Source organism: Podarcis erhardii, assembly GCF_964252035.2.
Source record: "Podarcis erhardii genome assembly, chromosome: 14".
In the NCBI taxonomy this organism is placed as follows: domain Eukaryota; kingdom Metazoa; phylum Chordata; class Lepidosauria; order Squamata; family Lacertidae; genus Podarcis; species Podarcis erhardii.
Genome location: NC_138503.1, coordinates 29,270,569 through 29,284,494, shown reverse-complemented (window position 1 = coordinate 29,284,494; position 13,926 = coordinate 29,270,569). Strand labels below are relative to the sequence as shown.

The following is a 13,926-nucleotide window of genomic DNA, read 5'->3' as shown; positions in this document are numbered from 1 at the left end:
CAGGCACCAGCCAGAGTCAGTGCAAAGGGGCAGCTTTATTGCAAGGCCAGGGGCCCCCTGATAGTCAAAAGGAGGCAGCAAGATGGAAGCAGCAGCAAAACAGCTGGACGGAGCCCTGAGCCACGTCTGCCTGTGGAGGAAGAAGGAGGAAGAGGAGCAAAGCTTCACTGAAAAGGCCAGGGGCAGCACAGCGCTGGGAGGTGGCATGCCAGGGGGCAGTGCCCATGGTGAGGCACGCAGGGGTCAAGGAAGGTGGCACATACTCCTGTGGTCCTGGCAGGGCTCCCCTTCGCACTGTGCCAGCTCCAGGGCCCATTTTTGCTTAGGACTGAGGAGTCCGTACTGCTGGGCTGTCACGGCCGATGCCTGGGGGCTTGTCAGACTGAGCAGCTGGGCTGGGCTGAACACCACCTGCAGGGGAGCAGAGAAAGGCAAGGCAGAACCCACCAGGAGCTGCCAGCGCAAGGGGGATGATGCTCCACCCCCACCCCTTTCCGCTGGGCCCAGCACCCCTGCCTGGCCCACATTTAGAGCCCCAGCTGAGAAGCCGCTCCAGGCTTCCCCCTCCCCATCCCAGACCCCCAGGACAACAAGGCACTCACTGCAAATTTGGGGGCGGGGATCAAGGCAACTGCCTCTGGGGTCAGAGCCCGAAGCTGCTCTGGGACGAGGGAGGAGAGGACGATGTCCGGCAGCCCCGCTGGGAAGGAGAGAAAGAGGCCAGTGGTGCCCACCCAGGGTGTGTTGCCCCGAAAGCAAGACCGAAGCAAGGACTCCCTCCACCACACAGCCACCGACCTGCCAGAGTCCCAATCTCTGTGAAAATCCCTGGGCCCCACATGGCGACAGGCCCAAAGGCAGAGGGGGTGACCAGGAGCCAGGCCAGGGCTTCCAGTTTCTCCTCAGAGCAGCTGAGATGGAGCAACCCCAGGAAGGAGGCCGCTTTGCTGTGGGGAAGGAAGAGGGCTGTAGCCGGGGCGCAGGGAGGCAGGTGGAGGCCTCTGCACCAAAACAGAAACTGGAAACTGGTGTGTGTCCTGCCTGCGACCGTAGAAGGCTGGGAGTAGCAACCCCTCCAAGGTTAGAGGGCTCCCAGGCCCTCTGCCAATCCCTGTGCCTTCCAGCCTCCCTACCTGAATTCCTGGCTGTTGAGCTGCCTGATCTCCGCCACCTGCAGCCCACATAGGAGGTGCCCGAGAGACACCAAGTCCAGCAGTGCCAGGTTTTCCGCGTTCACTTTGTGCTGCTTTGCAAGGAGGCTGCCAACCACGGCCTGCATCTGGGTGTGCAGAGAGACAATGGAGAGGCCCCATCAGGACTGTGCCAGGCACCTGGGCAAAGCCACGTGGTTGTGGCTGGCTGGCTGGCAGCTTCTGCCCAGGCTGGCTCAGAAGGCCTGAGATCACAAAAGGGGATGGAGGGTGGCATATTCCCTCTGAAGCTCAACCTGGCCACAGGGACACAGTTGTTTCCATGGATCAAATCAGAAGCCGGGATTGCTTTCGTAATTCTGGGACTTTACCTGGAAAATCAGGACACTTGGGAGGTATGCAGTGGGTGAGCCAGGAAAATGAAGGGCCGCTCACCTGCCTCTCTGTCCAGCCTTCCAGGGCCCCCAGCACTGACAAGGCTCCCCAGTCAGGAATCTCCAGCTCCTGTAGCTCCTCTTCGCTCAGCTGGAGGGCCAGGAAACCCAACTGCAGCATCTCTACTGCGCCCATTGCCCAGGTCGGCCCCAGAACCTGCAAGCACAGGGGGACCCTCCTAAGCCACCGTCCCTTCCTTCACACCGTGGAGGCACCCCCCCAAGCAAAACCTGCTCATGGATGTCCCACTCCTGAACAAGAGGGCTTCGAGGTCCAACTGCATGGAAGGCCTCCCTGTAGGCTGGACAGGCTGACCCCCGGGCAACCCCCCACCCACCCCTTTGGAGCTGAGGGAGGCCCAAAATGTCTGTGGGCTATTTATGGCAGGAACCATCTTCAGCCAAGGCCCTGGGTGGCTTTCAAGGCCTGGCCTACACACTGGAAGGGACCTACTAAAGTTAATTGACGAGACTCACTTAGGTTCATTCATTCCAATGGGTCTACTCTGACGTACCCGCCAACATTTCTCCAATGAAAATAGGGGCGTCTTAAGGAAAAACAGGACATTCCGGGGTCAAATAAGAAACAGGGACAGCTTCTGTGAATCTGGGACTGTCCCTTGAAAATAGGGACACTTGGAGGGTCTGCTCTGAGTCAGACTTGGCTGAATACCCCCAACCCCAGTGCCGTGGGACCCTCTGGGGTCAGAATACAGTCTGGAGGAGAACTCACCTCTTTGGCTTTGCTGAGAGCAGCCTGGCGCTGATACGGACGGAGGGCGAGGTCTTGACTGATGAGGCTCAGGCAGTCATGGAACTGGTCCAGCTCCATCGCACTGATCTGGGTGGCGCTCCAGGCCGAGGGGAAAGAGGCCCGGATGTCGGAGCAGCTGGGCACAGGTTCTGCACAAGGAGTCCGGCAGGGGTGGGGGTGGGCAATGAGCTAGCCCAAAAGGAGAGGGAGGGTCCCTAACCCCTCCCCTTAGCCTGAGTGTGCTTCAGAGGCAGCTCCTCAGACAGAAGCTCACCTTCCTGGGAGCCCTCCAGGCTCCTCCTCACCAAGGCCTCTTTCTGGGCCTGCAGCCCCCCGGCTGGCCCTTGAGGGTCACACAGCCGGCCCTGCTCACTCTCCTCCCACAGCTTCTGGCTCTGCAGCAGCTGCTCCACAAGGTCCTTGCTCAGCACCACCTGGAGCAGAACAGGATGGGAGAGGCAGGTCATAGAATAATGGCACTGTAGAGTTGGAAGGAACTCCAGCGATCATCTAGTCCAACTCCCTGCAATGCAGGAATCACAGCTAAGCAAGCCAGAGAGGCAGGGACACACTGACACAGCAGAGCCCATCCGTGGGGCTCCTTTCCCCACTTCACCCCCTCAACCCACCCCCTCCCCAAACAATCAGATGATGAGACAATAGGAAGCCCTTTCATGCAATGTCTGACAATTCTTTAAAAAATAAGAATTATGCATTTTACATATGCAACGTGTGATAATTCTTATAAAGAACTACTTGCCAAGTAGTGCATGAGCAAAGGTCCAGAGGGTGGGGATCGGGGCAGATCTATTATAAACAAATGAAACTTAAGCTTCAGGGGCCCCTAATCCCAGAGGGGCCCCAGAGTGATTTTAGTTCACATGGCTTATAATTTTGGGTGTAGTAGACCCAATTTGCATGACTAAAATTGATTATTATTTTTTGTTGGATATAATTCAACGATCCCAAAATTTGAGAATCAACAGCACAGATGTTGTAAAGGTGAACCGTTGCAGTAACTTGAAAATGATAAGGCATAGGAAAATTTTATTTACACCAATGACTTTGACGTGTGAGATGATTGAGGACAGCAATTTTAATCAAAAACTGAGATGTGGTAGTTATTATTATTAATAATTTTAAGTGAAGAAGGTAACAGAGGTTACCCAGACCTCATTCCAGGTTGTGAAGGGGCCCTCATAACATTCCAAGCTTCAGGGCCCCCCAAATGTAGGTCCACCACTGGTGAGGATGCCACTGGAGGTCAGTGCTGGCTGCTAGGTGGAGCCTCCATGTCCAGAGGCAGTCTGCGGCTGATTGCTGGATGGGGATGAGGGTGGGGAGAACACACCCACCATGGCCACACTTTGCAATCAGAGCTATTTGGCAGTGAGACAGAATGCTGAAGGACATGGATACAGACCCTCACCCTGCCTCACCTGGGGGATTCGCTGGGTGCTCTCCGGAGGGAGCCTGAACACCAAATGCCCCAGCTGCTCCAGCTCCACCTGGCTCCAGTGCCCTGGGTCCCTGTAGTGGTGAAACAGTGAGGTGGTCATGTAGGCAAGCCGAAGCCTTGAGCTCAGCCAGGGTCCAAAAAGGCACCTTCCTCACCCCAAAGCACTATCTGCCATCAGCAGCTGCCCAAGCACTTCCGCAACACCATTATCGAGGCAGGTCTCCCGTAGCTCATCCAGGTGCTGGAGCAGATTTGCAGGATTGGCATGGACCAGGTTGTCGGGCTCCAGGAAGCCCACCAAAGGGCCAAGCAAGCTCAATATCTCCACTGAGATGTCTGCCTCCCCTTGGGACCTTTGCTGAAATACAGAGGGGAGGGAGATGGGTGGGTGGCTCCCACTGGTCCCAGCCAGGAGTGGTGGTGCTGTAAGGAATTTGTTTTTTTTTTTAAAATAATTTTTATTAATTTTACAACATAAACAAAAAACAAACAAACATAACACGACTTCCCCAAACCTCCCCTTCACTGCATTCTTGTTTTAAAATTTTTTAGCAATCCTTCATCCCTTTTTATATTTAATTCTCTTTAAAAAAATTTAAACTTAAGTTTTTACAGCTGTAATTCTTTATATCCAATCCCTTGACATCTTAACATTCCGAAATTTTACAACAATTTTTAAAACAAAACAAATTCCTTCCAGTAGCACCTTAAAGACCAACTAAGTCAGTTCTTGGTATGAGCTTTCGTGTGCATGCACACTTCTTCAGATACACTGAAACAGAAGTTTCCAGACCCTTCTATATAGTGAGAAGGTGGGGAGGGGTATTACTCAGAAGGGTGGTGGGAATGGGTGATTGGCAGATAGCTGTGATGAGCCTGTTGACGACTCTTAACGACTGCAATAAGACCTATTGCAGTCGTTAAGAGTCGTCAACAGGCTCATCACAGCTATCTGCCAATCACCCATTCCCACCACCCTTCTGAGTAATACCCCTCCCCACCTTCTCACTATATAGAAGGGTCTGGAAACTTCTGTTTCAGTGTATCTGAAGAAGTGTGCATGCACACGAAAGCTCATACCAAGAACTGACTTAGTTGGTCTTTAAGGTGCTACTGGAAGGAATTTGTTTTGTTTTGACTATGGCAGACCAACACGGCTACCTATCTGTAACTGGAACAATTTTTAAGATAGATTTTGAATTTTTTCCAGTCTTCTTCCACTGTCTCTCTCCTCTGGTCACGGATTCTGCCGGTCATCTCTGCCAGTCCCATAAATTCAGTCACCTTGGTCTGCCATTCTTGGTGCTGTAAGGAATTTGGCCTGGGAAGGGTAACTTTGCTGCCGCCCCATCCCTGAGCCCAAGGACAGGGTGCCTGAAGACACAGCACTCCATCAGAGCTCACTGTTGCATTCTGGCATAGAAAGAGAGGGAGGGAGTGTGCCCCAAGGAATTTCCCTCACTGCACCCTTCCCTGTGGTCCTCCTGCACCTGGAAAGGATGGAATGTGTCCCAGGTGAGCCTCCGGTTGTTGGCTCATTTTGGACCTCACACTCTAACTATTGTCCCCATTTCACAGATCCCAAGCAAATCAATAAACCCACAGCAGAGCTGGTGGTGGTGGTGGGGAGGTGGAAAAGTGCACTGGGTTCCAGCTGTCCCACTCTGGCTCTCAAAACTGGTTGCTGCTCCTCTCCCCCTTACCAGTAGTGCCTTCAAACTGTGCCGGGCGAGGGCGGCCCGTCGAGGGGGTGGCAAGACCAGCAGGTTGTGTGGGTGGCTCCTTACATAGTCCAAGATCAGCAGGAAGGACTTGCCAGGAAGCTTGTCCAGCAGGTGAGTCCTGGCCAGGAAGGAACACATCACTTCAGCAGCAAGAAGCAGGCCAGGCCAGGCAGGGGAGGCAGGGAGGAGCACTGGATCTGGCCCAGTAGCACAGAATCAAGGGGGTGAAAGGAACACCCCCCCCCACCTCAGTCAATGCAGGAAACCCACTACCTCATGAGGCAGCCTGCTGCACTGCTGAAAAGCCTGAAGACTCAGGAAGTTCTTCCTATAGGTTCCTCTAACAGCGGTTCTCAACCTGTGGGTCCCCAGATGTTGTTGGACTATATCTCCCATCATCCCTGAGCTCTGGCCTTGCTAGCTAGGGGTGATGGGAGTTGTAGTTCAGTAAGTTCTGGGGACCTACAGGTTGAGAAAGGCTGCAAGGTTGAGAAAGGCCGTGGCAGATATTTGAATATGGCTCTCTCTCCTCTTGCCAAAACATACCCAGCACCTTTGATGTCTTTCTTAGCCACTAGGGGGAGCTTCCATGCAGCCAAGAGGTCCAGTGCCCATCAAATCCTGGGTCACAAGGAGGCAGCACAAGAGGTTTGCCGCCACCTACCTAACCGGGTGTGTTGAGTGGGAGGGAGGACAGGCACTCGGGGTGGGGAAGCAGGTCACCTACGGCAAGTCCATGAGGAACTGGGGTCCCAGCCCCAGCAACTCCGTAGTAGAGAGGCTGGGTCTCCTCTGGATCTCCTCCCAGATGCATCCTTTCTGGAAACAAAGGCACAGCTTGACATTAACTGAGCAGGGGGGCATTATGTGCCCGGGCCCATTGCTCTGCACCCGCTGAGCCCATTCCCTGCTTCCATCCAGGGTAGGCCTCTCCCTAATGCCTTCTTACCAGGCTCCAGGGCAGGTGGAGGTCTTGGCTGTAGAGAGCTTCCAGAACAGCCAGAAAATCTGCCCCAGCTTCAAAGGTCTGCAGAGAGGTGCAGGATAGTCCCATGGCCAGGTGTCCCAATGCCCTGCCATGGGGAGAGAGTTCAGCCATTGCCACCCATGTCATCCCATTAGCAGAGGAGGGGAGAAGGAGGGGAGTTGGCTCTCACCAGATCAGGTCCCCCGTCATGTTGGCACTGGCTTCAATGCTCTGCCAAAGGAACTGGGCCTGAGAAAGAGGAACGTAAAAAGAAACTAGGAAGCTGGCTTGTGACAAGCCAGACCGTGGGTCCATCTAGGTCAGCATTGTCAGCATGGACTGACAACAGCTCTCCAGGCTTTCAGGCAGGGAACAATTCCCAGCTTCCCCTGGAGATGCTGGTGGTGCTGAGCCTATGGCTGTCTGCATGCTCTACGCCTGAGCTATGGAGACACCACAGGGAGTGAACGACACCCTTTGCTTTGGCCTCCCATCACCCTGCCCAGCACTCTTCTCCCATACCTGCTGTGGAGACCAAGGTGCCTTCCGGTGCCAGCTGCTCCTCCCCAGCAGGGCCTGCGTGTCCACCTGCAGGAGCTTGAGAGGGACAGCAGGCAGGAGGCAGTCCAGGTGGGCACTGAGGACAGGGGACTCTGGGCCATGCCTCTGGGACAGGCACAAGAAGGGGACATGCGGTTAGAGTGGCTGAAGCCATTTGAGGGCACCACCCCCACCCGGATTCCTGTGGGCCTCGCCAGATACCTGCAGAGCTTGAAGCAGACCTGCCTTTTGAGCTCCTGAGAGATGGGGCAGAGTGGGGCCCACACATGCACAGCCTCTGGCCAAGACAGCAGCCACCGCCACCTCCAGAGATTGGGGACCCAGGCCAGCGAGGAGCGAGCAGAGAGGCTCAGTCCCACTCAGCGTCACCTGCAGAGACAGAAGGCAGGGTGGGAGGGAGGCCACAGAGCCCATCACTGGCAACCAAGGGGTGGGGTGGGGGTACTGGTGGGGCTTTGGATCCCCCTGCCCAACAGTATCAGCAGACAGGGAGATGCTTTGCTTTCCATTTTGGATTGAACAAGCATGTCTGTAGTTTGCAGGTTTACAAAACGGTTATAATAGAGGCAAGATTCCCAGAGAGTTCCTCCCTCCCCAGACTAGACTTTATTTCTCACTAGTTCTTTTTGTGGGATGTAAACACAGGAGCAGTCAATGACAACATTCCTAGAGTGTACATGTTAGAACATGGGGAGGGATGTCTGTCCAGCAAGCAGGTAAACTTCCTGGGGACGGACTTCCTCCGCATGTGACCAGAGGTGGGTGTGGCCTCACCTGTGCAGGTAATGATAAAAGCACAGGGCAGGCAGCCACTCTCTCTCTTGCCTCTTGCCTCTTGCCTCTTGCCTCTCTGCCATCTTCATCTTCTGAAGGAGCAACATGCCCTCTTGGCTCCCAGCCAAGAGAGGACAGTAATATCTTGCTACAAGATAGATTCTAACTGCATGTAACCTTTTTAAGCCTGCCTACCTTCTGGGATCATATTGTGAACAGAACGTGAGTAAACTCTTTTATACTTTTATAAAGACTGTGTCGTGTCTTGTATTTTAAGAGGGAACAAAGGGGAAATTACCAGAGTAATTATTATAGAGGTTCTAGCGAACCTGTGCAAGCGTTACCGTTGCGAACTTAAAGGGGAATGTCTATAAACTCTGCTGATATTTTGGGAACTTGTTAGCACAAGTTGGATAAGGATATAATTAGTCAATATATCCTCTCCTGCACCCCAGAACATTCCCACAAAGGGTTATTGGCCCCAGTATTGCATATTTCTGCGTATTTTTGAAGGATTGCATTGGATTGTGATTTTGAGTTGAGTAGTATTTTTCTGAGTTAACTTCCTGGTAAGCACATGGTCCTTTGTTCCATTGTGCAGTGGGGATTAAGCAACCCCCCCCCTTCCCTCAGAGTTCACAGTGACCCAAGGCAGTGAAGATTTGTTTTGAATTTTGAGATTTTTGAGATTTTGATTTTAAAATTTTGAGAAATTTTGAAATTTTGAAGAATTTTCAAATTTTTGGATTTTAAGATGGCTAGAGCAGCTTTTGATAGTGATGCAAAGCTAGGAATGCCTGTGCTGAATGAACACAATTTCATACACTGGAAGCAGCGCTTGATAGCATGTTTAGATTATAAGCACATTTTGGAAGCTTTAAACCCTCAACCTACGGGATCGTCTGAGGAAGCTTTAGCCAAGATAAGTGCATGGAAACGCATGAACAGCGAAGCTAGACACATAATTTTGAGTGGACTTCGTGATGAGCAGCTATCATTAATAAATAGTACAGATGATGCATCTCAAATCTTAAGAGATATTGAGCGCGTGTATGGAGAATCTAGCATAAACTGCTTCAGAAACTTGGTGTGTAAATTAACCAGAGTGAGGATGAATTCAAAAGAGGAATTCACAGAGCACATCAACAAGTTCACTGAGATTATTCAGAGAATTGATTTGACTCCCAAAGCTTTTGATGAAGATACAAAGATAGCATTTTTGTTATCATCACTTGGACCACGCTTTAGCGCATTTGTAAGTTTGATGGATCATAGACGAGGTCTGACTTTTAAAGACTTGATTGGTTATTTAAAAGAAGAATGCAGAGATAGAGCTGAATCTCCAGTGAGAAATGCTAGAAGCAAGGACAGCAGTTATGCATCTAGGCAATGTACAAAGTCCAAAGAGATGCCTAAGAAAGTGATTTGTTTCAATTGTAACAAAGAAGGACACGTTGCAAAGAATTGCAAGGCTCCTAAAGCCAAGAAACCCCACCCCTTTCAGCCAAAAGGGGAAAAGAAGGGGAAATGCGAATGCACATGGCTACTGCAAGAAAGGAATTTAGCTGTCCAGAATCGTGAAAATAGACGTAATAAATGGATAATTGATTCAGGTGCCAGCTCACATTTTTCATATAAAAGGGACTATTTTAATGAGATAAATGATGAAGAAGGATCTGAAATTGAAATTGCAGATGGGAACATTGTTAAAGCAAAAGGTGCAGGTTCCATGAGTCTGAAATGCAATATAAACAATGAATGCATTGAGAACACAATCTCTAGAGTTTTGTATGTACCAGAGCTGAGCTGCAATTTAATCAGCGTGTCCACTTTGGACAAGAAAGGTTTCCAGATCACATTTGGAAATGGAGAATGTAAAGTGACTAGAAATGGCAAAGTGTTTGCTCAAGCAGAGCTAATCAATGGTGTATATGAGCTTGATCTTTCAGAGAATCAGTCTGCAAAAGTGGCACATTCCAGCCAGAAGGATGAAGCAGATCTGGACCTGTGGCACAGAAGGCTTGGACATAGAGACACCAACGTCATTCTGGATCTACAGAAAAGAGATCTTGTAAGAGGTTTGCAGGTAAAGCAGAGCAACAAAGCTCCAGCAAAGTGCATAAGCTGCATTACTGAGAAGGCTGTAAAACCTTCATTTCCACGTTGTGCAGAACAAAGAAGCAACAAAGTGCTTGACATAGTGCACACTGACATATGTGGACCCATGAATGTTCCCTCACTGGGAAAGAATAGATATATTTTAATATTTCTGGATGACTTTTCAAGATTTTGTGTTGTGTATTTCCTCAAAGAGAAGAGTGAGACAGTGGACAAGCTCCAGGAATACATTGCCATGGTCAAGAACAAATTCCAAAGAGCTCCAGCTGTGCTAATGAGCGACAATGGAGGTGAGTACTGCTCAAATGAAATGCAGGCTCTCCTGGCCAAGGAAGGAATTGCACACGTTACCACAATTCCTTACACACCACAGCAGAATGCCATAGCTGAGAGAAAGTTTAGGTCCATTATGGACATGACAAGGTGCATGCTAAAGGATGCATGTTTGCCACAGAAGCTGTGGGCCGAAGGAGTGTACACGTCGGTCTATTTGCAGAATAGACTGCCAACTAAAGGTGCAGAGCGCACACCATTTGAACTTTGGCATGGGAAAGCTCCCAATCTGTCGCACATACGTGTGTTTGGAAGTCCGTGTTACTTCCACGTGCCCAAGGAACACAGACACAAGCTTGACTCCAGGGCAAAAGCAGGTATCCTGGTGGGATACGCCTCTGGAGGCAAAGGATATAGAATTATGGACTTACAAACTGGTAAGACAAATGCATACCATGCGGTTTATGTTGATGAATATGGAAAGGTAGACACTAAGAACACTGTTGTGGATTCTTCCGATGAGTCAGAAAGGACTCAAGAATTTGTATATTTCCCTTTTGAGACCCCACAAAGTAATAATCTGCCTTCAAGTGTTACAGCGCCCCCTACAGGCGACACACCAGAAGACGCAGAGGACCAGAACCCTGGCGGCACCAGAGACGAAGATGAGGACTCAGATGGGGACATGCCTGCGTTGGAGGAGGATGAGGAAGCTGATGCGGTCGCAGAACCAGAGGTCAGGCGCTCGTCCAGAACCAACAAAGGTGTCCCACCATTACGGTTGTCCTACTTTGCAGGGTCGGCGTTTCCACAAGAACCTTCCACTTGGGAAGAGATACAGGAGATGCCAGCTGCAGAAGCCAGTCTCTGGAGGAAGGCCGCGCAGGAGGAGATGGATGCACTGCATCAGAACAAGACCTGGACACTCACTGAGCTGCCTCCCGGTAAGAAGGCCATTGGCAGTAAATGGGTTTTCAAGGTTAAGAAGGGGTCAGAAGGAGAAGTGCAGCGCTACAAAGCTAGACTTGTAGCACAGGGATTTTCACAGCGTTTTGGTGAAGACTATGATGAAGTTTTTGCACCAACCGTGAGGTACAGCAGCGTAAGAATGCTTTTAAGCATTGCAGCCTCCAAGAAAATGAGAGTGAAACACATAGACATTGCTACCGCTTTTCTACATGGGCAGATTTCTGAAGAAATTTATATGAAACAGCCCAAAGGTTTTGTGAAACCACATGAGGCACATTTAGTGTGCAAACTGCAGAAAGGACTTTATGGACTTAAACAGGCTGCTAGAGCCTGGAACCAGAAGTTGCATAAAATGCTGACGCAACTTGGGTACAAGCAAGGCGACGCTGACAAGTGCTTGTACAGTAAGTCAAATAATGGACAATTCTCATATATCTTAGCTTTTGTCGATGACCTGATTATTGCCACAGCAAGTGAGAAAGACTATACACAGATAGTAAAACACCTTAGCAAAGAGGTGGAGGTCAAGGAGCTAGGAGATGTCCAGTACTACCTCGGGATCCAGGTGGAAAGAGAAGAGGACGGCTCATTTCTTCTCAGCCAAAGACAGAAGATCCACGAGCTGATTGAGCACATGCAGATGCAAGATGCACATCCAGTTGCTACACCGATGGCTACTGACTTCCTGAAGAATCAGCAGGATTCGAAGCAGTTGCCAGACAACAATGACTACAGGTCGGCGATTGGGAAACTTTTGTATTTAGTTACCACATGTAGACCTGACTTAGCAAATGCTGTGGGGATTCTTAGCAGAAAAGTGAATTCTCCCACTGAGCATGATTGGGCAGGTGTAAAGAGGGTGGTGCGATATTTGAAGGGTACCATGAATTGTAAATTAAGGTTACCAGCCGTCAGAGACCCTAAGTTGGTTGGGTATACTGATGCGGATTGGGCTGGGGATAATGCTGATTATAAATCAACAAGTGGTCATGTTTTCATGTTTGGTGATGGACCTGTTTCATGGGGCAGTTATAAACAGAGCTGTGTAGCATTATCTTCCACAGAATCAGAATACGTTGCAGCAACAGAAGCCTGCAGAGAGATCGCCTGGCTTGATCAACTCATAAAGGACTTTGGGTTGGTGAGAAAAGGGCCTGTCAGCTTGCTAGAGGACAATCAAAGTTGCCTGAAGCTGACACAGAGTGAGAAGTTCCTGGCCAGAACAAAACACATTGGGGTTAAATACCACTACATACGCCAGATGATCCAGGATGGACTTGTGGAACTATCCTACTGCAGCACCCAAGAGATGACTGCTGACATCCTGACGAAACCCCTACCAAGAGAGAGTTTCCAGAATCTACGTGTCAAGCTGGGACTCTGGGTGGTTGAATAAAGTTGTTTATGTTTTGTGTATGTTGTATTGCCTGAGAAGGGGTATGTGGGATGTAAACACAGGAGCAGTCAATGACAACATTCCTAGAGTGTACATGTTAGAACATGGGGAGGGATGTCTGTCCAGCAAGCAGGTAAACTTCCTGGGGACGGACTTCCTCCGCATGTGACCAGAGGTGGGTGTGGCCTCACCTGTGCAGGTAATGATAAAAGCACAGGGCAGGCAGCCACTCTCTCTCTTGCCTCTTGCCTCTTGCCTCTTGCCTCTCTGCCATCTTCATCTTCTGAAGGAGCAACATGCCCTCTTGGCTCCCAGCCAAGAGAGGACAGTAATATCTTGCTACAAGATAGATTCTAACTGCATGTAACCTTTTTAAGCCTGCCTACCTTCTGGGATCATATTGTGAACAGAACGTGAGTAAACTCTTTTATACTTTTATAAAGACTGTGTCGTGTCTTGTATTTTAAGAGGGAACAAAGGGGAAATTACCAGAGTAATTATTATAGAGGTTCTAGCGAACCTGTGCAAGCGTTACCGTTGCGAACTTAAAGGGGAATGTCTATAAACTCTGCTGATATTTTGGGAACTTGTTAGCACAAGTTGGATAAGGATATAATTAGTCAATATATCCTCTCCTGCACCCCAGAACATTCCCACACTTTTCAGCTCTTCTTTCCTGAAGAAGAGTGAGGTGGCAGGTGAGGTGGCAGATTCTCCAAGCCAAGCTGGGGTCTGCCGTCTTCAGAGCTGTGGGCCTACCAACTGCTGACCTGTCCCTGCTGTCTGGACCAGGTCAAACAAGGAGGTCTCTGCCCCAGACCTCCACATCCACCTCTGAGCTTCACCTTCTGGGTGATACTCACATTCTCCATCCGCAGGGCCTGTGAGAGCAGCAGGAGAGCCTGAAGGGAAGAAGGATCTCTCAGTGTGGCAGCACCTCCACTTTGGAACTCCCTGCCTATTGATACCTGGCAAGCTCCTTCCTTGTACTATTTTCAGTGCCTGCTAAAAACATTATTATTTATATAAGCCCACCCAGATGCTTAGAAAGTTGATTGAGTTTTAGGCTGGATCTACATTGACCTTTTAAACGTTATTAAATATACGTAATGTTCTGTAACGTTTAATGCAGTTTCCCATGGCTGGTGGCTCTCTGCTCTGCAGTGCCCTCTGGTGTCACATTTTAATAACACATTTTTAATGTTATAAAGCATGAGTATAGCTCCGCCCCTAAATCTGCTTTCAGGTTTTTTTTGCTATTGTAACTTTTTGAAAGTTTAAAATTATTGTTGCTAATTTTTCTTATTGATAGCCTTTGTTTTATATTTAGAGGGTGGCTTAAAAAA

At 49.8% G+C, this 13,926-nt stretch overlaps 1 protein-coding gene across 8 annotated transcripts; it reads right to left on the bottom strand.

Annotated features, from left to right (window-relative positions):
- Positions 1-16: 16 nt before the first annotated feature.
- Positions 17-13,527, bottom strand: STRC (stereocilin). 8 transcript variants are annotated; one of them, XM_081840552.1, is made up of 17 exons: positions 13,444-13,527; positions 7,252-7,419; positions 7,012-7,155; positions 6,680-6,738; positions 6,472-6,595; positions 6,250-6,341; positions 5,502-5,640; positions 3,954-4,156; positions 3,779-3,869; positions 2,614-2,773; positions 2,319-2,488; positions 1,587-1,742; positions 1,134-1,279; positions 799-947; positions 603-700; positions 264-411; positions 17-130 (listed from the first exon to the last, which is right to left on the bottom strand). In XM_081840552.1, exons 1-17 carry the CDS (start codon positions 13,450-13,452, stop codon positions 36-38), a joined length of 2,151 nt encoding a protein of 716 aa, XP_081696678.1. In that variant the 5' UTR covers positions 13,453-13,527; the 3' UTR covers positions 17-35. The 8 variants fall into 8 exon arrangements, 7 of the variants coding, with proteins under 7 accessions (XP_081696678.1, XP_081696676.1, XP_081696677.1 ...); XM_081840550.1 differs by lacking the exon at positions 13,444-13,527 and having other exon boundaries at positions 7,252-7,671; XM_081840551.1 differs by lacking the exon at positions 13,444-13,527 and having other exon boundaries at positions 6,246-6,337; positions 7,252-7,671.
- Between the last annotated feature and the right edge of the window lie 399 nt (positions 13,528-13,926).